At 38.3% G+C, this 22,260-nt stretch overlaps 2 protein-coding genes across 2 annotated transcripts; both read left to right on the forward strand.

Moving 5' to 3' along the window:
- Window positions 1-1,707: 1,707 nt before the first annotated feature.
- Window positions 1,708-15,295, forward strand: LOC130906930 (arrestin-C-like). The gene is made up of 16 exons (XM_057821668.1): window positions 1,708-1,803; window positions 2,291-2,321; window positions 4,166-4,257; window positions 4,340-4,384; window positions 7,201-7,391; window positions 7,482-7,541; window positions 9,595-9,671; window positions 9,735-9,870; window positions 11,541-11,625; window positions 11,691-11,763; window positions 11,996-12,133; window positions 12,259-12,342; window positions 12,434-12,457; window positions 12,544-12,593; window positions 12,727-12,746; window positions 15,105-15,295. Exons 1-15 carry the CDS (start codon window positions 1,728-1,730, stop codon window positions 12,729-12,731), a joined length of 1,167 nt encoding a protein of 388 aa, XP_057677651.1. The 5' UTR covers window positions 1,708-1,727; the 3' UTR covers window positions 12,732-12,746; window positions 15,105-15,295.
- Window positions 15,296-15,480: 185 nt separating this feature from the next.
- znrd2 (zinc ribbon domain containing 2) lies at window positions 15,481-22,240 on the forward strand. Its single transcript, XM_057821669.1, has 4 exons — window positions 15,481-15,603; window positions 20,937-21,088; window positions 21,171-21,255; window positions 21,411-22,240. Exons 1-4 carry the CDS (start codon window positions 15,588-15,590, stop codon window positions 21,857-21,859), a joined length of 702 nt encoding a protein of 233 aa, XP_057677652.1. The 5' UTR covers window positions 15,481-15,587; the 3' UTR covers window positions 21,860-22,240.
- Window positions 22,241-22,260: the final 20 nt, after the last annotated feature.

Here is a 22,260-nt window from a genome sequence, read left to right on the forward strand (position 1 = left end):
TTCTAACGCTGTTATTAACAACACTGTTAATTAATACTGTAGCGCTTGCAAAGATTGGCAGCAGAATGTTGCTTCAGTAAATCAGCACATTTCTCTCCCAATTGGAGCATTGCGTTGCCGTATCGAAAGACCAATGGGAGCATCGTGTTGCCGTATCGAACGCACCAATGGGAGCGTCGTGTTGCCCTATGGAACGCACCAACGGGAGCGTCACTGTGCTGTATCGAACGCACCAATAGGAGTGTCGCACTGACATATCATTGCGTCCCTAACAGACAGTAGTCCTATTAACGCTACAATACGTTTCTGTTGAATTTTATTTTTCTGCGCTTCTGCGCTGAGTGTGTGCAAGCAGTGCGCGATTGCTCACGCGCACAGCTTAGAGGGATCATTGCTTATATTTATCTTTTTCCAATGCTAAATCAATTTGATAATAATAATACATTAATAGGAGAAAACAACAAACAGTAAGAGGTTATAGGGGGACAGAAAGGAAAAAGCCGACAGAAGAGGTGAAGAACAGACAACAACAAGAAATACATTGTGACGCGCCAGTGCGACCTATGAACATATTTGTGCTATTGTTGGCTAATTATATTTTGAATCTTTTTGATTTTTGATCAAAATTATTATTATTATTATTATCATTATAATTCATTTGATAATGCTTCTTAAATTTTTTTCAGGATTTATACAGAGCTGCATTAATATTGACAAATAATTTTCCATTAAATAATTGCATAACAATTCTTTGTGTTATAAATGATTTATCACTTTGTTTTTTGATTTACAGAATAGGTGTTTCCTAATGAATATATAAGAAATTTTTATTTATTTATTTTTTAAATACAGAGTATCACAAAAGTGAGTACACCCCTCGCATTTCTGCAGATATTTACGGTAAGTATATCTTTTCATGGGACAACACTGACAAAATGACACTTTGACACAATGAAAAGTAGTCTGTGTGCAGCTTATATAATAGAGTTAATTCATTTTCCCCTCAAAATATAGCCATTAATATCTAAACCCCTGGCAACAAAAGTGAGTACCCCCTTAGAAACTACATACATCCCTAAATGTCCAAATTGAGTACTAGTTGTCATTTTCCCTCGAAAAAATGTCATGTGACTCGTTACAGGAGTGCAGGGATTGAAGAGGTGGGGGGTCAGCCTGTTAGTGCTCGGACCATACGCCGCACTCTACATCAAATTGGTGTGCATGGCTGTCACCCCAGGAGGAAGCCTATTCGGAAGACGTTACACAAGAAAGCCCGCAAACAGTTTGCTGAAGACATGTCAACAAAGCACACGGATTACTGGAACCATCATTTTTTTGTTTGATGCATTTTAAAATGTCAAAATTAAACATTTGAGTAGGTTAAAACATTTTTCGAAATGTTGCTACTAACATAAAGAATATAATTTTCATCCCATTTTCTAATGCTTGGAATCAACAAAAGCTTTCAGACATTTGCGAGTTGATTTATTGTAATTTCGCGCTACTCAAGCGTGCTCCCGGGTCAAAGTGACCTATGCACCAAGGAAAGTTCACGACCAACTTGTCGTATCTGCGTGGATTATTTGGAACTCTTTTGTGCTCCAAAAGCGACTGATTGCTTGATGGGATTAACCGGCCGGCGAGCGTCGGCCGGGGCCATTAAGCCACAATGCCGCCCACCAATTTGCCCCACCCCCCTACCTGGATGCTATAAAAGAGCCTCCGTCATGGGCTTTGCCAAAACTCTCGCTGGCGTTTACGCATCCTTGCAACCTCCTGCGAACATCCCTTCTCAAACATCACGTAAGACTTGCTACTTCTTTTCTACATGTGCAAAATCTTCTATTATGATAGCTGTTATGTGAAATTCAACAGTTGAGTTTTTCTTAAACTATGACTATCAATTTTTTGACAAAATGCGACATCTGCAGCTTTAAATGTGTTAACTCATTGACTTCCATTGACGCCCGTCAATGGGACATCAGTGGACAATTTGTGTGTTGCACAGATAAAATTGGTGAGAAACTGATAAAAAAAAGTTTTGAATGTGATGCATCGTAGCTTCTTGTGCCGTGCAGATTTAGCCTGCCATTAATTCTCTCGATTCGATGATCCGGTTAGCGCTCCGCGAATAGCGACGTCCTCATCATCAATCACGACGCGCTAATCCCATCGGCCGGGATTAGCCTCGCGTGACCTCATCGCCTAATCTTCATAAACGATCCTGTCCAATCACATCAAACGTGCCGCTGAGTGATGCTCTTTTCATGTTTTGTGTTTGACTCCTCAGAACGCTTCCAGAAGATTACGGACATGTCAAAGTGAGTTGTGACACACACTTAAATACTCGTACGAAGTGAACGGAACACTCAAATCCAGAGTGCATGTAATTTGAAAGGAAAACAATTGAAACTCTTCATTTCAGTTGAATTGTATTTCAAAGTTAAATACAACTGAATTGTACTTAACAAATTGACAAATTTGTTTTTTTTTTTTGTTTTTTTAACAAAACTGGTGCAGTCAAAATGGAATGGACATCTAGTGCTGTCAATGGCAGTCAATAAATTAAAGTTGTAATTCATGCATGAAAGGCTTAAACAACAAACAAACTAGATTTTTTTCATTCAAAATAGTGCCTTATGCACACAAAAATATATTTCATTTCTCTTTAAAATGTAAATTCTGACACTATTGGTGTAAAATACTTAAGTTTTTTTTTTTTTTTTTTTACATAACAATAATACATTTTTAGCAAAACAAAAAAAATCTTGTCTTTGACACTTTTACAAAAGGAAGTACAGATATAGTAATTTTATACTGCAGGGAAAAAAAGCGGTACGCTCTTCGGAAATCTAAAAATAATTGAATTATATTATGTTGTATTACATTACATTACATTAAATGTTTACCTAATATACAATTAGCTATGATAGCAACACTATGTTCATAGGTAGCATAGGTGTGCAATAATGTATTTCTTGTTGTTTGTTCTTCTCCTCTTCTGTCTGCCTCCTTCCTTTCTGTACCCCCATAACCCCTTTCTGTTTGTTGCCATCTCCTAATAAATAAAATATTTTTAGAAAAATCTAATTGTATGTCGGATGCTATTTTAGGAAAAGAAAAAAATTCAGTCATATTATCTGGGTGGAACAACTGACATCTCGCTATATAGAACATACTTCTTGAAAAATGAAAACTATTTTATTCTCACAAATATACAAACCAGAGAAAAACAACTGTAAATTCAATTTGAGAAAGAGCTATGAACAGAGAATTAAAAAAGTAATGAATCTTTGAGGGAAAATTTGTTTTCAAAAAGATACGACTCAATTGGTGAAATGCATGGTTCTCCGATAATGGCTATCTAACTGATAACCGATATCCCGATATTGTTCAACTCAAAAAATCCGATCTCAAACCGACAACAATATATATGGTCGTGGACTTAACATACTATTGCTAATTGTATCGTGATACCTCTCTAGATTCTTTACTAATGATAAATGTAACAACTTCATGGTTTTCTAAATCAACATTCTATGAAAAATAAGAGAGCAACTTCAACTGTTAAAAGTTATGGGAAAAGTGCCTATACTGCACCACTGCAGTATATTTATTGTTGAAATCAAAATTGTGCCAACATCAGTTTTCACTCCTACATTCACTTTGAAGGCAACATGTATATTGGTCCAAAACCAATAAGGAAAATCCAGTATCGTTGTCTTATTATCTGATATCATTTTAAAATGCTTTTATTGGCTACGCGATAATATCGGATCAGTCTAGTGAAATGATAAAACTTTTTCTACAGAAGGATCGCATTTTATTATTGTGAATTCAAAACATTTTTATCTGAAAAGTCTTGCCCCAAAAAAGAACCCCCCAAAAATCTTAAAATTTACATTTGACCTTGTCTTTGACTGGATGATCTACTTCGAGGACATCACAGCCAGTCAAACACATACTGTATAAAGTCAAACTGTGGTCAATTATTTTTAAGAAGCCAGTAAGCCCGACCTGAGGCGACCGCTCAATCCACACACGGTCAGGACCAATGGCTCCACGTTCAGCGGGGATTAGCTCCGCTTTTCTTTCATCCTCTTTTGTCTCTCTTTCTCAAAGTTTTTTTTTTGCCTTGAACCTCAATTTCTCTTTCTTTGTGCAGAGTTTTCAAGAAGACTAGCGGCAACGGTGGCCTGACGCTCTACTTGGGAAAGAGAGACTATGTGGACCATGTCACCAGTGTCGACCAAGTCGGTGCGTCAGCCATACGTTTTTTTTTTTCTTCTGGTTGTGTTCGTACAGCCAACATGCAGGTGATGTCATACTTGTCTTCTAGATGGCGTCGTCAAGTTGGACACCTCAAACTTTGGGGACAGAAAAGGTAAATGCAGTGTCACGTAATGCTTAACCTTTTCAGTAGTCACAACAGTGGACAGTTGATCAAAAATTGACCTTTGACCCTTTATGGGTAAGTGACTATGTCTGGTCATTAAAAAAATATTTGAATTAATCATTATTGTATTTCTATTATATCATTTTTATGATAAATATTTTTAAAATGTTTTTTTTTTTAAGCACGAAAAGAGAGATTTTTTAAAATTAATTAATTTACTATTATTTTAAAAATAAGTTAAAAAACAGTAAATACTCTGGTTTCTGTGGTCCTTGAGCTTTTTCATTGAGGACTATGGAAATCTTATTTGAACCCTTTCACGGGAAGTGGACACTACAGTAGACAGCTATTAAAAAGTTTTAACCCTTTATAGAGCAAGTGACTATTTTTGGTCATTAGCTCTAAAGGGTTAAAATTGACCTTTGACCCTTTACGGTAAGTGACTATGTCTGTTCATTAAAAATATTTTAATTCATCATTATTGTATGTCTATTATATTATTTTTTATGATAAATACTTTTAAAATATGTTTTTAGTTCTTTTAAAGCACAAAAAAAGCAGAAAAAATATTTTTTAAATTAATTAATTTATTATTATTTTAAAAATAAGTTAAAAAACAGTAAATACTCTGGTTTCTGTGGTCCTTGAGCTTTTTCATTGAGGACTATGGAAATCTTATTTGAACCCTTTCACGGGAAGTGGACACTACAGTAGACAGCTATTAAAAAGTTTTAAGCTTTTATAGAGCAAGTGACTATTTTTGGTCATTAGCTCTATAAAGGGTTAAAATTGACCTTTGACCCTTTATTGGTAAGTGACTGTCTGGTCATTAAAAAAAACTATTCTAATTCATCATTATTGTATTTCTATTTTATTATTTTTATGATAAATATTTTAAAAACATGTTTTTAGTTTTTAAGCACAAAAAGCTGATTCCTTTTCTTTAACTAATTAATTAATTATTATTTTAAAGATAAGTTAAAAAACAGTAAATACTCTGGTTTCTGTAGTCCTTGAGCTTTTTGATTGAGGACTATGGAAATCTTTGTTTAACCCTTTCACAGACAGTGGACACTACAGTAGACAGCTATTAAAATGTTTTAACCCTTTATAGAGCAAGTGACTATTTTTGGTCATTAGCTCTATAAAGGGTTCAAATTGACCTTTGACACTTTGTTGGTAAGTGTCTGTCTGGTCATTAAAAAAATATTTTAATTCATCATTATTGTATTTCCATTTTATTATTTTTATGATAACTATTTTAAAAATGTTTTTAGTTTTTTTAAGCACAAAAAAAAGTTGAATTAATAAAAAAAGTAATTAATTGATTATTTTCAAAATAAGTTAAAAAACAGTGAATACTTTGATTTCTGTAGTCCACGAGCTTTTTCATTGACTATGGAAATCTTTTTTCAGCCCTTTATAGAGCAAGTGACTATTTTTGGTCATTAAAAAATGTTACCTGTAATTAATTAATTATAATTGTGTGTTTTTTTCTATTGTTTTTATTATAATTATAAGTAAATATTTCAAAAAATATTTTTTTAGTTTGTTTTTTGTGTTTTTGTCAATTTTTATTACAAAAGAAAAAAAACAGTAAACAGAAAAAACAGTAAATCTCTTTTTTATGTTTAAAAATAATGTTGGTTATTTTAGAAAAAAGGTTTTTAAAAAAAGGGTAAATATTCTGGTTTCTATAGTCCTTGAGTTTCCATTGAAGAGTATCGAAATCTTCTTTAACCCTTTCACAGACAGTGGACACAGCAGTGGACAGCTATCAAAATGTTTAACCCATTACTGAGCAAGTGACTATTTTTGGTCATTTAAAAAACATCAGTACAGGTAGTCCCCGGGTTAGGACGTACTCGACTTACGTGATTTCGACTTAACGACGCTGGAGTCTCGTCCGCCATTTTGGCTCCAGTCGTTTCTTTGTTTGTTTCTTTCTTTCTTTCTTTTTTTCTATGTCACATAAACAGTACCTTATTGTGCCTCACAGTATCTTATTTTTTACTTTACTGTATCAATATGACGCGTTCCGTCCTAACCAAAGGTGAAGTTGCTCAGCTATACACACAGCAAACAAGGCGATTGTGTTTTTTGAAGCCTTCTCTTCTGACAATTTGTAAAGCTGTAACAAACATATGTACACTTATGTTCAAAACGACACGCATTTTAACAATAAAACTTGACACAAAACAATTGGTGTTCAAACGTCCATCTAGTCTGATCAATGTAAATCTAGTAGATTAAATTAGCCTAATTTGCCTAACCAAAATCCACTAGTTTAAATGCTACAAATGCCAACGTATTTACAATTCTCATCGCACATCACTCACACTCAACACCTCAAACTGTAGCTCTAAACTTAATTACAAATTCATACACAAACATATATTACCTGAAACAACTTACAGCCTTATGTGGGCCAAGACAGAGCGCAGCTGTCCTTCAACCATGTCAGACGAGAGTCTGCTGCTCAGTCATAAATCGACAGTCCAGCCAGACCCAGTGCTGCCACCAGAGGGCAGTGTGTCATTAAACAATCATTACAAAATACAATCATTAAACATAAGACAAGTTCCGTTCCTACGCCGGCAACGTAAACCAAATTTAGGCGAAAGTCGGAATTAACCCCTTAAGTATCCCAAAATAACTATCCAAAAAGTCAGAAAAGTATTATATTACGTATTTAATAAATTAAATCATTTGCTGCCATTGACGTTAATAGACGTCCAATCCATTTTGGCTGGCGGCGATCATTTAGTTTATCACGCCAACATGGTAACGTGTTATCTGCTCAGCGTTTGTGCAGCTGGCTTGCGCCTTCCGCTATGGCAGCGATGACCTGGATGTGATGGGCCTGTGCTTCCGCAAGGACATTTGGATCCAGCAGGTTCAAATCTACCCGGACGATCACAAGCCGGCGCTCACCGCCATGCACGAGACGCTCATCAAGAAGGCCGGAGACGATGCACGCCCTTTTACCTTTCAAGTACGGTTAACAAATGACAAATGTCGCTGGGGATGATGCTGGTGATGCTACTCGCTAACAGGGGACATCACTGTTTGTATGTGTGCGCAGATTCCCAATAACCTTCCGTGCTCCGTATCGCTGCAGCCTGGTCCGGATGACAAGGGGAAGGTACGTACATTGTGTTAAAAAATAAGGCAGATTTATTTGTGTGGAACAATTCAACACAAAGTAATTCAAAGTGCCTCAAGATAGAAAAAAGTGCATTATCACAAGTGGAGTTTAAGGGGGGGCCAGGACCCCCTGGTAATTGACTTTCATATATACAGTATGTATATATATAAAGGGTGTAAAGCATTAAAGCAAACAACAAAAATGAATGAAATGAACAAAAAAAGATATGTTTATAATGGGTCAAAATTATTTTTCCAACAGATCATTTGACTAGTACGTTAGACGGTCATTTGCTTTGCATATTATTTACAAAAAAAAAACAAAAAAAAATTAGGGGAGGGCAATTTTATTTGTCAAATGATTTTTGTCTTTGTTTGAAAATATATTTTTTGATTGAAGCAACTTTTTTGGGGGAGTGAATGATTTAGACACAAATGTCCTACCCATAATATGGCCCAAACACAAAAAGGATTGCTAAAATCTAAATTTTTAAATAAAAAAATAAGTGTTCAAATGCAAATATTTGAGTCTCAAATATTGTTTCGCATTCAAAACCTTTTTTTCTATGATTGAAATTTCTCTTATTTTGATTGAAGTGATTTTTCGTTTGAAAAAAAATATTTTTTGTTTGAAGCAACTTATTTTTTAATTGAATAATAAGACACAAATGTCCTAGCCAAAATGTTGCAAATGCAAAAAAAAACATTACTTCAATCAAAAAAGTTGCTTCATTCAAAAAAAGAAAAAATGACTGCAATCAAAAAAAAAAAATCAAAGAATATTTAGCTTTCAAATGCATTTTTTTGAGTTTCAAATGTATTTTTGCATTCAAACACATTTTTTGATCGAATAATAAAGACAAAAATCTACCTCCATATGGCTCTGCCCATGGGATACATTTTTCGACTGGGGTAACTACAGTGGCACGACACCGGCAGTTGTACCATATTCAATGGATGATGATCTTGGCGAGTATAGCTGTCCTAAGCAGCCTGATTTAGAATTCCCCTCAAGAATAGTGGGAAACAAAAAAAAAATGCTCATTCTCAACTTATTATTATAAATATTCTTGTAAGTTAATTTTATTGCTGACACTGCGTTTTGGGGTCATCAACATGTTGTGCCCCCCCACGCCAAAAGTCAAACTCCGCCTATGGGGCAAACGGCATGAAGTACAAAAATAGAAAAAAATGGGAGGAATGATAAAAAGAATGAAGAAAAACCAAAATGATTACAAATAGAGTTGTCTAAAAATGACTTTTTAAACGATATATGCGGTCATGGACTTAACATATTATGGCTAATTGTATTGTGATCCCCCACTAGATCCCTCAATAATCATAAATGTAACACCTTCGAGGTTTTCCAAATGAATTGTCAGTGTAAAATAAGAGAACTTCAACTGAAGTTCTAGAAAAAGTTTTAGATGTATAGGAAAGTCAATTACATGCAACGACACTGTTAGGCCACCAGGGAGGCCTAGCCCCCCCTTAAAATCCGCTTATGCCTAGAGTAAGAAATAGAAAAGGGGAAAAAGAAATAGAAAAGGGGAAAAAGAGGAAAAAAAGAATTTTGGAGAAAAAATTAAAACAGATGGTTGAAAGTAAAGGAAAAAAGACAAAAAGTGAATTATAGTAAAAGAAGACAAAAGGGGGAAATAGAAAAGAAAAAGATTGAGTGATAAAAAGTACAACATGACACAAAAAATGTGGAGAAAAGTAAAAAAAAGAAATGAAAAGAGACTGTGTCCAGCTAGGAAAACAGACAAAACGACAAAAAAGTGAATTAGGAAAGGAAGAAAAAAAGGGCAAATAGAAAAGAAAAAGAGAAAGTGACTAAAAAATGTACAACATACAAAGAACAAATCGTGCGTGAAAAAAAGGAAGAATGAGCGTGAACGTGAAAAAGCTTAAAAGGGGAGGAATAAAGATGGAGAAAAAGACAAAGAACGGGAAAAGAGCAAAAGAAAAAGAGGGCTTATGTAAAATGGAAGCTCATGGACTATCACTTCATTGGTCCTCTCCCCCAAACATTCCTTCTAATATTACAGGCTTGCGGTGTGGACTTTGAGGTCAAGACGTACCTGGCCAATGAAAAGTGCAACCCTGACGAGAAGATCGAAAAAAAGTGAGTTCTACCTTTCTGCCACAGCTTTGCCATCTTGTGTCAATGCTGCACGCGTGATTGTAGGGACACGGCGCGTCTGATCGTACGCAAGGTCCAGTATGCGCCATCCCAGGTGGGCGCCGGGCCCAAGGCGGAAATCTGCAAGAGCTTCATGATGTCTGACAAGCCCGTGCACCTGGAGGTGTCCCTCGAAAAAGATGTACGCATGAACCTTTTTTCTGATTTTTTTTTTAAACCCATAGGAAATGTATCAAATCTAAACACAGCGAAGAAAGTGAAACGTATGGAGGATTAAAATACAAAATACATTTCGTTTTCCTCCAAACGTGGCCACTAGCAGGCCAGCCTAATGCTAATGAATGATTGAATCCGTATTCAAGTGCTACAAATTAGCATAGATAGGCTTTATTTAACTCAAATGAATAAATATTGACACAACAAACCCCAACACATTTCTTGTAATAGACAAGGATAAATCAACACTCTTTGTATCTCCAACCATAGACTTCATAACTATTGACGGGTCAGAATCGACCTTCACCGCGCAACGCCTTTAAGGAGGGGGCCACCCTGAAGTTCGCATCAGTTATTCACAGTCGGTCGCCGAGTAAAAACATGCAGGAATTTAACACGCTGGATTTAAAAAGTACGAAAGCTGTACCGCATACAAACAGGAAGGATCGTCTTAGAAGTGATTTGTTCGAGGATTCAAGGTAATTATTACCATGCATGCATTTTGAAATGCTGTAAAAAAAAAAATCAATGATACAGCATTGCCGTCATTCTTCGACATATTTACGTAAAATAGGTGTGTAACTGCCCAGTTTTTTGCTCTTTTAACAAAGAATCATATCTATAAAGAATTCGGGGATTTAAGCATTTATGCACACGAATTTTCAACAGAAAAAGCTCTGTTTACAAATGGCGGCCGCCGTATTGACTAACAGACTAGCCTCGTACTTCGACATATTTACGTAAAATAAATGCATAACTGCCCGTTTTTTTGGTCCTTTTGAATCGAGCCTGTTTTTTCATTCATATCTATAAAGAATTCGGGAAATTAAGCATTTATTCACAAGAATTTTTACCGGAAAACCTCTGTTTACAAATAGCGGCCGCCTCATTGACTAACAGACTAGCATCATTTTTCAACTTATTTACATAAAATAAATGCTAACTAGCCAGTTTCTTGCTCTTATAACAAAGAATCCATACTGTTTTTCGTTCATATCTATTAAGAATTCGGGGATTTAAGCATTTATTCACAATAATTTTCAACGGAAAAATCTCTTTGTCCGTGATTCCACTCGGTCACCTTTGAGAGCCACACCAGCACGCGCCCCGTCAATAGTTATGAAGTCTATGCTCCAACTAACAAATGTCAAGAAAACCTTCTTTCACTGTTGTAACTATGTAGGCACTTTTCTGTCAAGGGCTGCCTCCTAGTGGCCGTGGTGTGCACAGTGCACACACTTAAGTCTGTTATTTTTATAAATTCACTGTAATGTTGAGAGAACGTCATTTTTTTAGTTTCTTTTATTTGAAATTCTATATATCTCCTAAAATATAGTGATCGATATTCTTTTATACATTATTGCATTGTTGAACAAATTATTTATTATGGCAATTTTTTTTAAATTAAAAAAATAATTTAGTAGTAGAAACAAAAGGTCCTGCAAAGGCGATTAATGTTCTGTAACTGTCCTTTCAGTTTTGGCCATTGACTTATTTCTATAAAGTACCATATGTGTTATATATATGATTTTATGTATACCAAGATTTAAGGAAAATGTGTTTATTTGGTTTTAAATGAATATATTTGGTTTGATATTAATATATTGTTTGTTTTGTTGAATTCTCTTGGTGCAGCTGTACTTCCACGGCGAGTCTATCCCCATCAAGTTCAAGATTAGTAACGAGAGCAACAAAACGGTGAAGAAGATCCAGGTCAATGGTGGGTACGGCGGCGCACCTTGTCCAAAGTCGCCCGAGGTTACTCAAGGTTATCCTTTTTTTCAGTGGAGCAAACTACCGACATTGTCCTCTACTCTGCCGACAAGTACACCAAGTGCGTCTTCACCAAGGAGTTTGGGTAGGTGACGGCACGCTAACCATATGTTTTAAGGAAAATAGTCATAAATATAGAGAATTTTAAACTGTTTTGTTTCATATCCTCAAAAATATGCTATTAAAATCATTTAAAAAGTTCTATTTTTATGGTGAAAAACTTATATATATACATTTTTTTTCCACCACCAAAATTGGTATTAAAGAAGAAGCCATTTTTCTTGACAATCCACAACAAATGTTTTTGGGGTCCTCAGCGAGACTGTAGAGGCGGGCGGATCGCTGGAGAACACGCTGAGCATCGTGCCACTGCTGTCCGAAAACAAGGAGAAACGCGGTCTGGCGCTGGATGGACGCCTCAAGGACGAGGACACCAACCTGGCGTCCACCACCGTGTAAGACAAACGTTATTTCTGCTGAGCCCGTCCACTGTTATTAACAGCGATAGACTTTCAATCCATTTTGGAATGGTATCCAATGTCTTCTTCTGTCATCTTCTTGTGCCTTCTAATACTCTCAGGTTGCGTCCGGATGTTGAGAAGGAAGTACTAGGAATTCTGGTGTCCTACAAGATCAAAGTCAACCTGATGGTGGCCGGAGGAGGGTGAGTCAAGCGATTTCCAAGACTACCAACACCATTGTTAGCCTCATACTGTATGCTAACGTGTAGAATAACCTGTGTTTTCTTCCCGCAGCTTGCTGGGAGGACTCACTTCCAGGTGACGAGACCTCACTTACTGTTATGTGACACTCCACATCATGCACATCCCGTCTCCATTTGACTTTTGTTTTCTTTTTTCGGCAGTGACGTCACCGCCGAGGTGCCACTGATGCTCATGCACCCCAAACCGGAAGGTGAGGTATCACACGAAGTCATTGGATGTCAATCGGCACCAATGAAAATGAGTGACTTGTCCAAACGTCTGCTTTTTCAACATTTACTCATGCTGCTCTTCTTCTCTCCTCGTCTTCCTTGTGTGGCGAGCAGAGTAAAGGCCGCACTTTTGTGTAAGTATGTACTTTAAACCAGGGCTGTCAAACGATTAAAGTTTTTAATCGAGTTAATCACAGTTTAAAAATTAATTAATCGTAATCAATCGCAATTCAAACCATCTATAAAATATGCCATATTTTTCTGTAAATTATTATTGGAATGGAAACATAAGACACAAGACGGACATATACAGTGCTGCTCGAAAGTTTGTGAACCCCACAGCGATGGTCAGATTTTTTGTAAAAAAAACTAAAATAACCTTATTAAATGTTAAGTTATACCCAAATCCACAATACTGACATTCCAAATAATGGACTGAAACAAAAGAAATAGTTATATTGTCATTCTTTATTTAACAAAAGTGGTTGATTTAAGAAAAACTCAGATATCATGTGTGCAAAAGTATGTGAACCCCTTCAGTTAATAGGATATTGCGCCTCCTTTTGCAGAGATTACCTCAACCAAACGGTTTCTGTAGTGACTAATCAGCCTCTCACATCTACTTTGGGGGATTTTTGCCCATTCTTCCTTGCAGAACGCAGTCAGTTGAGAGAGGTTTGATGGGCGTCTGGCATGAACTGCTCGCTTCAGGTCCCGCCACAGCATTTCAATGGGATTTAGGTCAGGACTTTGACTGGGCCAGTCCAGAACACGAATCTTCTTCTTTTTCAGCCATTCCTTGGTTGTATTGCTGGAATGCTTTGGATCATTATCATGTTGCATGATCCACCTTCTGCCAAGCTTTAACTTCAAAACAGATGGCGTCAGGTTATGTTCTAGGATTTGACAATATTCCTCAGAATTCATGATTCCCTGGACTATGTGGAGTTGTCCAGGTCCTGAGGATGAAAAGCAAGCCCAGATCTTGACATTCCCACCTCCATGCTTCACTGTTGGGAGAAGGTTCTTTTGGTGGTATGCAGTGTTGACTTTTCGCCAGACATGGCGGTTTTGGTTGTGACCAAACAGTTCAATTTTGCACCTACATCAGTTGATGAAAACTCTTTTTAATTTAGTCTCGACAACACAACTGTTAAAAAAACAAAAAAAAACTACTGAATTGATTGATTAGGAAATCAGGTTGAAATAATAGAAAATTCCAAAATGTTGAGGGGGTTCACAAACTTTTGAGCAGCACTGTACATTCAACATACTGTACATAAGTACTGTATTTGTTTATTCTAACAATAAATCAACAAGATGGCATTAACATTATTAACATTCTGTTAAAGCGATCCATGGATAGAAAGACTTGTAGTTCTTAAAAGATAAATGTTAGTACAAGTCATAGAAATTTTACATTAAAACCCCTCTTAATGTTTTCATTTGAATAAAATTTGTAAAATTTTCAATGAAAAAATAAACTAGTAGCTCGCCATTGTTGATGTCAATAATTACACAATGCTCATGGTGCTTAAACCCATAAAATCAGTCGCACCCTAGCGCCAGCAGAGGGCGACAAAACACTAAAAAACAAAAGTAACAAGTGGACATGACACTGTGCTGTCATTTTAATCTGTTTGAGCGGGGCATGTGCGTTAAATGCGTCAAATATTTTAACGTGATTAATTTAAAAAATTAATAACCGCCCGTTAACGCGATAATTTTGACAGCCCTACTTCAAACAAAAAAAAAGTCAAATGATATAAAAAGATTATTGATCTACAGTGATCCCTTGTTTTTTCGCGGTTAATGGGGACCAGAACCCACCGCGATTAGTGAAAAACCGCAAAATAGCGCCCCAAATTTGTCGAATGTATTTATTCAGATTTAGCATTGGAAAGACATACATATAAGACATGTTTTTCACTTTTTTCCCAAAGTATAATTAAATTTTTTTTTATGTATGTACAGTATGTTTTTTAATGTTTTGTTTTTAAGTACTTTAACAAGTTTTAAACATGTTACTGTCCCACTGAATTATTTTTAAACAAGAATAAAGTAGAAAACAAACTTGGCTTTATTAAATGTGAGTCCACTCGAATCTGCTCAAGCGGCTTACTTACACACAATGAGTTGCCACAGCAACTATTTAACAAGCTAAATGATGATTGACGCATGCGGTGCGCTGAAGTTCGTGTCTCTTGCAAGATCAAAACCCAAATGTCTGTCAATCATCGTTAACGTCAATAAGCAATTCCAGTGCACTGCCTGACCAATAAAGAGTAGGGAGAGGGAGGGAGGGAGAGTTAGACTACACGATCGGCTCGGGACAGTTCATCTTTATTCATTTATTATTTTTTATTTGAAAAAAGAAAATCACGATGGACTGAGGGTGCCAAGATTGAAGCGCGAAGTAGCGAGGGATCACTGTATACTCAAATAATGTCATTCTTCACGCCATTATTTATGTAATTTTTCTGGCTGTTCAGAGAGGAACCCGGTCTGCAAGTGGATGGACAGGCCAGAAACGCAGACAGGAAGTGACACGTGTGACCAACAACTCATGAAAACAACGTCTGCAAATATACACATGCGTGACTCACTATTATTTTGATGTGTACTATTAAACTTTCATCGTATGTTTCTGCCTGGTCTTGTCAGATTAAATATTTAAACGTGTCATGCTTGTCTTTTTTTGTTTACTTTTTGTAAAAAAAAAAAAAAAGTTGCTCGTACTAATGCTTCAACACTTACTTGATTTTTTTTCCCAAATAAAAGAAGACATTAATAAAGTTTAGTTTCCAGGTAGTGTACAGTCAGTTACCATTTCGAGCAGCAAAAGTTCAAAATCGAGGTAAATGACCTGCAGTTTGTCCTGGCGCCGCCAGACGGCAGCAACGTGCGTTCCCCGAGAGAAGAAAAGCGTGACGTCATTACGCTGTACGTACGGACGTGCGGCGCCGCGCAGCAACATGTCGCTTAATGGAGGTTTGTAGTTTTGTTTTCTTGTTTGTTTATCACTCCGGAGTCGCCGAAATCGCACGGATTCATATCGGAAACGCGGTCAAGTCATTTCTGAACATTCTCGGTTGTCTTTTTACTTGTGTTTGCCTCACGTTTGAGCGGCCAACGTTGGCGCGGTGTTCCTCGCTAGCTGGTTGCTAGTTTACCAGCACAGTTGACTTTAGTGGTGATCGTTCTCTCAATAAAAGTAACGTTTGGGACACTTAGGCCGTTTCGGAAATGACTCACGAGCCATTCACAAAGCTCAGTCAAGTTAGTTTGCAGCTTTGTTGTGTAGTTGGATTGTGCGTTCAGCCCCCGTTTAGTGCTCTCAGAATATCCCACAATGCATCTTGAAAAGTGGTGGGCAGTCTGTCATCCTCCCTCCATCGCGTGGGGGGTACGTTCCAGACCGCACTGCATTAACTGAAATCCGCAATACATTAGTAGCTTGCTTCATTGTTTTTCAAACCTTTTACACCAAACCTTCATAGATAAAATACTCCAAGTACCAATGCCAGGAAGAATTCAATAACTGAAGCATATTCATCTTAAATTAGGGGTGTGACAAGATATCGAAATGGTGATATATCGTGATACTTTGTATCCCAAAAGGTTATCGATACGCTCCTGCCAAGAATCGAGATATCGTTTTAAAAAGGTGTCAATTTCTAAAAAAATGAATAAAAATGAAACAAGTTGCTAACAAAATCTTCCACCATAATAGTGTCAGTTAACTATAAGGCTGCATTGACGGTGCACGACGCCCAATCCGTTTAGACTGGGATCGTTCGTTCATTCGAAACCAGAGCATTCACAGTCGTTCTGTCCGATTTTCAGGGCATTTACTGGTCACTAGCGGTTCATTATAGGGCATTTACCGGTCATTTCCTGTTGAGTTTGAGTCACTGCCTATTCATTTAAGTCAGGGGTCTCAATCCACCGGGCCACGGACCGGTATGGGTCCGTGGCGCATTTGCTACCGGGCCGCACAGAAATAATATTTTATTAACGACCGCATTCTGGCCGAATTAACTTTGGCCTGTGCCCCTGGTTAACACATCAATATCCCTGTCTACTCTAGATATAATACTACAGTATAGATTAGAATGTTGTCATAGAAATCCATTGATTGGAACTTGAGAGAAATAAGTACTGCCTTTGAAACAGCTTAATGATTTTGAACCTTCTTCTGAAAAAGAGAATCTCAAGGTCAGCTGAGTGTTGTATGGGCATGTTGAGAAATAAGTACTGCCTTTAAAATGGTTAATGTTTTTGCACTTTTTGTAAAAAAAAAAAAAAAATTTAAAGGAACATTTTGTTGTATGGGCATGTTTCCATTGTACCTGTTGAATTATTGGGATATGTTAAGTAATTGACATAAATTTATTTGGCTACTTTATTAACTAGTAATGTACGATGCATCGATAATCGTGATCGTCAATACCGTGATCATGGTTCAATATTTGAATCGAAGCACCCTGAATCGTACTTGAATCGACTCGTGCGGTGTCTAAGATGGCACACCCCTAAATTTGTAAAAGACTGAAAAGTTAAACTTAAATTGGGTGAAGGTATATGAGAAATCTTAATTGAATACCACAAATATAAGAATATCAAAAATGCTGATTAATGAAAACTTGAGCATACTGGTTCTTCTAAAAAATTGGGATATTGTGATAGTTAATTATTTTCTGTAATGTACTGATAAACATTAGACTTTAATATATTTTAGATTCATTACACACAACTGAAGTAGTTCAAGCCTTTTATTGTTTTAAAATGGATAATGTTGGTAAACAAGTAAAGAAAAAAACAAAAATCCCTATCTAAAAAAATTAGCATATCGTGAAAAGGTACTCTAAAGAAGCTACTAACCTAATCATCTGAATCAACGAATTAACTCAAAACCCCTGCGAAAGATTCCTTTTAAAAACTCCCAGCCTGGTTCATTACTCAAAACCGCAATCATGCCGACCTGACTGCTGTCCAGAAGGCCAGCATTGCTCAAGCAAGACGCTAAGACACAGAAATGAATTTCTGAGAGAATAGGCGGTTCCCAGCGTGCTGTATCAAGGCACCTCAGTGGGAAGTCTATGGGAAGGAAAACGTGTGGCAGGAAATGCTGCACAACCAGAAGAGGTGACCACACCCTGAGAAAGATTGTGGTGAAGGGCCAATTCCAGACCCTGGGGGACCTGCAGAAACATTGGACTGAGTCTGGAGTAGAAACATCCAGAGCCACCGTGCACTGGCGTGTGCTGGAAAATGGGCCACATTCCCGAGGTCAGGCCACTTTTGAACCGGAAACGGCGGCAGAGGCGCCTGACCTGGGCGACCGAGAAGCAGCACTGGACTGTTGCTCAGTGGTCCAAAGTACTTTTTTTCAGATGAAAGCAAATTTTGTATGTGATTCTGAAATCAAGGTGCCAGAGTTTGGAGGAAGACTGGGGAGAAGGAACTGCCAAAATGCCTGAAGTCCAGTGTCAAGTACCTACAGTCAGTGATGGTCTGGGGTGCCATGTCAGCTGTTGGTGTTGGTCTACTGTGTTTTATCAAGGACAGGGTCAATGCAGCTAGCTCTCAGGAGTTTTTGGAGCAGTTCATGCTTCCATCTGCTAAAAAGTTTTATGGAGATCCAAAACCACTGTTAAATGGTTTACTGACCATAGCGTTACTGTGCTCAATTGGCCTGCCAACTCTCCTGACCTGAACCCCATAGAGAATCTGTGGGATATTGTGAAGAGGAAGTTGAGAGACACCAGACCCAACACTGTGGATGAGCTTAAGGCCCATATCAAAGCATCCTGGGCCTCTATAACACCTCAGCAGTGCCACAGGCTGATTGCCTCCATGCCACGCCGCATTGAAACAGTCATCTCTGCAAAAGGATTCCCAGCCAAGTATTGAGTGCATAGCTGATATAATTAATTGAACTTGACTTTTTTTTTTTTTTTGTATTAGAATACACTTTTTTTGTATTGGTTAGATGAAATATGCTAATTTTTTGAGGTAGGGATTTTTGTTTTTTCTTGGCTTTTTTGCCAAAATCAATATTAAAATAAATAAAAGTCTTGAACTACTTCAGTTGTGTGTAATGAATCTAAAATATATGAAAGTCTAATGTTTATCAGTACATTACAGAAAATAATGAACTTAACCACAATTTGCTAATTTTTTGAGAAGGACTAGTACCGTATTTTTCGGACTATAAGTCGCACCTGAGTATGAGTCGCACCAGCCATAAAATGCCCAAACGAAGAGGAAAAAAACATAAGTCGCATTTTTGGGGGACATTTACTTGATAAAATCCAAACAAATAATAAAAATCGAACAGATATGTCATCTTGAAAGGCAGTTTACAATAAAATACGATAGAGATCACCATGCTGAATAGGTGTACAGTCTGATAATGTTACAGTGTCAAGTATTTGGCCCCCTTGAACCTTGCAACCTTTCGCCACATTTCAGGCTTCAAACATAAAGATATAAAATTTTTAATTTTTTGTCAAGAATCAACAAGTGGGACACAATCGTGAAGTGGAACAAAATTTATTGGATAATTTAAACTTTTTTAACAAATAAAAAACTGAAAAGTGGGGCGTGCAATATTATTCGGCCCCCTTGCATTAATACTTTGTAGCGCCACCTTTTGCTCCAATTACAGCTGCAAGTCGCTTGGGGTATGTTTCTATCAGTTTTGCACATCGAGAGACTGACATTCTTGCCCATTCTTCCTTGCAAAACAGCTCGAGCTCAGTGAGGTTGGATGGAGAGTGTTTGTGAACAGCAGTCTTCAGCTCTTTCCACAGATTCTCGATTGGATTCAGGTCTGGACTTTGACTTGGCCATTCTAACACCTGGATACGTTTATTTTTTAACCATTCCATTGTAGAGAGTGCTTTATGTTTTGGATCATTGTCCTGTTGGAAGATAAATCTCCGTCCCAATCTCAGGTCTTGTGCAGATACCAACAGGTTTTCTTCCAGAATGTTCCTGTATTTGGCTGCATCCATCTTCCCGTCAATTTTAACCATCTTCCCTGTCCCTGCTGAAGAAAAGCAGGCCCGAACCATGATGCTGCCACCACCATGTTTGACAGTGGGGATGGTGTGTTCAGGGTGATGAGCTGTGTTGCTTTTACGCCAAACATATCGTTTTGCATTGTGGCCAAAAAGTTCAATTTTGGTTTCATCTGACCAGAGCACCTTCTTCCACATGTTTGGTGTGTCTCCCAGGTGGCTTGTGGCAAACTTTAAACGAGACTTTTTATGGATATCTTTGAGAAATGGCTTTCTTCTTGCCACTCTTCCATAAAGGCCAGATTTGTGCAGTGTACGACTGATTGTTGTCCTATGGACAGACTCTCCCACCTCAGCTGTAGATCTCTGCAGTTCATCCAGAGTGATCATGGGCCTCTTGGCTGCATCTCTGATCAGTTTTCTCCTTGTTTGAGAAGAAAGTTTGGAAGGACGGCCGGGTCTTGGTAGATTTGCAGTGGTCTGATGCTCCTTCCATTTCAATATGATGGCTTGCACAGTGCTCCTTGAGATGTTTAAAGCTTGGGAAATCTTTTTGTATCCAAATACGGCTTTAAACTTCTCCACAACAGTATCTCGGACCTGCCTGGTGTGTTCCTTGGTTTTCATAATGCTCTCTGCACTTTAAACAGAACCCTGAGACTATCACAGAGCAGGTGCATTTATGCGGAGACTTGATTACACACAGGTGGATTCTATTTATCATCATCGGTCATTTAGGACAACATTGGATCATTCAGAGATCCTCACTGAACTTCTGAAAGTAAAGGGGCCGAATAATATTGCACGCCCCACTTTTCAGTTTTTTATTTGTTAAAAAAGTTTAAATTATCGAATAAATGTTGTTCCACTTCACGATTGTGTCCCACTTGTTGTTGATTCTTGACAAAAAAATTAAATTTCATATCTTTATGTTTGAAGCCTGAAATGTGGCGAAAGGTTGCAAGATTCAAGGGGGCCGAATACTTTTGCAAGGCACTGTACATGATGCATGAACAACGAAATGCAAACGTTGCCGGTATGTTAACATAACATAGCTATTAAGAGTTATTCAGATAACTATAGCATACCAAGTTTACCAAACCATCAATGTCACTCCAAATCCCCAAAATAACATGTGAAATGATATAATTATGTGTTAATAATTTCACACATAGGTCGCTCCAGAGTATAAGTCAGACCCCCAGCCAAACTATGGAGAAAAAAAAACTGCGATTTATAATCCGAAAATACGGTATATAAATACAGCAACATTAACGTGTGATGTGTGACTTCCAGAGGAGGAAGACTTCGAGTGGGAGCCCCCGACCGAGGCCGAGATGAAGGTGATCCAGGCCCGCAGGGAGCGACAGGACCAGATCAGCAAAGTCATGGGGGACTACCTCCTCAAAGGCTACAAGATGCTAGGCGAGTGCTGTGACAAGTGCGGGGTAAATCTCGTTCTTTCTCTTTCACGCTCGCACACGCGGGAAGCCCTTTTGTGTCATTGCAAGTGGTGACGTTTGTTTTCAGACCATTCTGCTGCAGGACCGTGCACACAAGAACTATTGTGTCTCGTGTCAGGAGCTGGATTCTGACGTTGACAAGGACAACCCTGGTAAATGACGCACCACAAAGCCGCTGTGTGAACTGATTTTCTGACACTGACTGCGATACGCTTCCCAGTCAAAATAGATTGGACGTCTATTGCTGCCAATGAGTTAACCATGATGAATATGAGTGTTTAGGCTAACATTTTTGTTTTTGCGTCAGCCCTCAACGCACAGGCGGCGCTGTCCCAAGTTCGAGAGCGGCGCCTGGCGGCTCAGTCCCCGGCGCCGTCCGATTCCACGCACGTCAACGGCGACGCTGGTGACCACGTCAGCAACGCTGTCCCCCAGCCCCGACCAGAGCACTGCGAGGGGGCGGCAGCCGGTGGCAGAGCCATTCCTCCTCCGCCGCCGGCCGCCACCGCACCGCCATCCCCCGCCGTGGTTGTCCCAGGGTCCGCCGCCGTCCCTACTACGGCGCCCAGCGCCGCCGCACGTCCGGCGGTCATGCGCCCGGTGCTGCGGGACGCCGAGGAGGCGGTGCTGAGCAAGATGCGCTGGGCCAGTAATCAGCTGCAAAGTTGCACCTCCCTTGAGTCCAGCATCCAGCTGTGCAACCTGATCTCCAGCTGCGCCGCCTCGCTGCGGAGCCTCCGGGAGATCGGCCAGTGAGGGCGCGCTGCCTTTTGAACTCTTAGGTGGGCCGGGCCAAGACCATTGAAGGTGACTAAAAGTGTCAAATGGAGTGGATGAGCTTTGTTGTTTTTGTAAGTTATTTTGTCTTTTAAAAAATATTGGCCATTAAAATGATTCCAGTGAGGTTTTTCGCATGTTATTTCTGCCCATAAAGAGGTGAAATTTAGTATTGTACAGCGTGAAATTTATTCTGTTGGCATATGCAATTTCAACTTATTCAGAGACAACTGTCACATTAGTGGATATCACTTCAAAAGTGATTATTTGCTTCACTCATTCACTGGCAGCCCAGGTCAGAGAGTATGTGTTCTGGTGGTTGGTAAAAGGGAAAAAAAATTGATTGGACGTACAGCGGGGCAAATAAGTATTTAGTCAAC

The sequence above is a fragment of the Corythoichthys intestinalis genome, chromosome 18 (genome assembly GCF_030265065.1).
Source record: "Corythoichthys intestinalis isolate RoL2023-P3 chromosome 18, ASM3026506v1, whole genome shotgun sequence".
Taxonomy (NCBI): domain Eukaryota; kingdom Metazoa; phylum Chordata; class Actinopteri; order Syngnathiformes; family Syngnathidae; genus Corythoichthys; species Corythoichthys intestinalis.

Coding starts and splice junctions, on each gene's coding strand:
- znrd2 (XM_057821669.1), top strand. Junction 21,089..21,170: donor AGTGCTGTGACAAGTGCGGG/GTAAATCTCGTT, acceptor GTTTGTTTTCAG/ACCATTCTGCTGCAGGACCG. Junction 21,256..21,410: donor CGTTGACAAGGACAACCCTG/GTAAATGACGCA, acceptor TTTTTGCGTCAG/CCCTCAACGCACAGGCGGCG.
- LOC130906930 (XM_057821668.1), top strand. CDS start 1,728: ATGGGCTTTGCCAAAACTCTCGCTGGCGTTTACGCATCCTTGCAACCT. Junction 4,385..7,200: donor AAACTTTGGGGACAGAAAAG/GTAAATGCAGTG, acceptor TTATCTGCTCAG/CGTTTGTGCAGCTGGCTTGC. Junction 11,764..11,995: donor GTCTTCACCAAGGAGTTTGG/GTAGGTGACGGC, acceptor TGGGGTCCTCAG/CGAGACTGTAGAGGCGGGCG.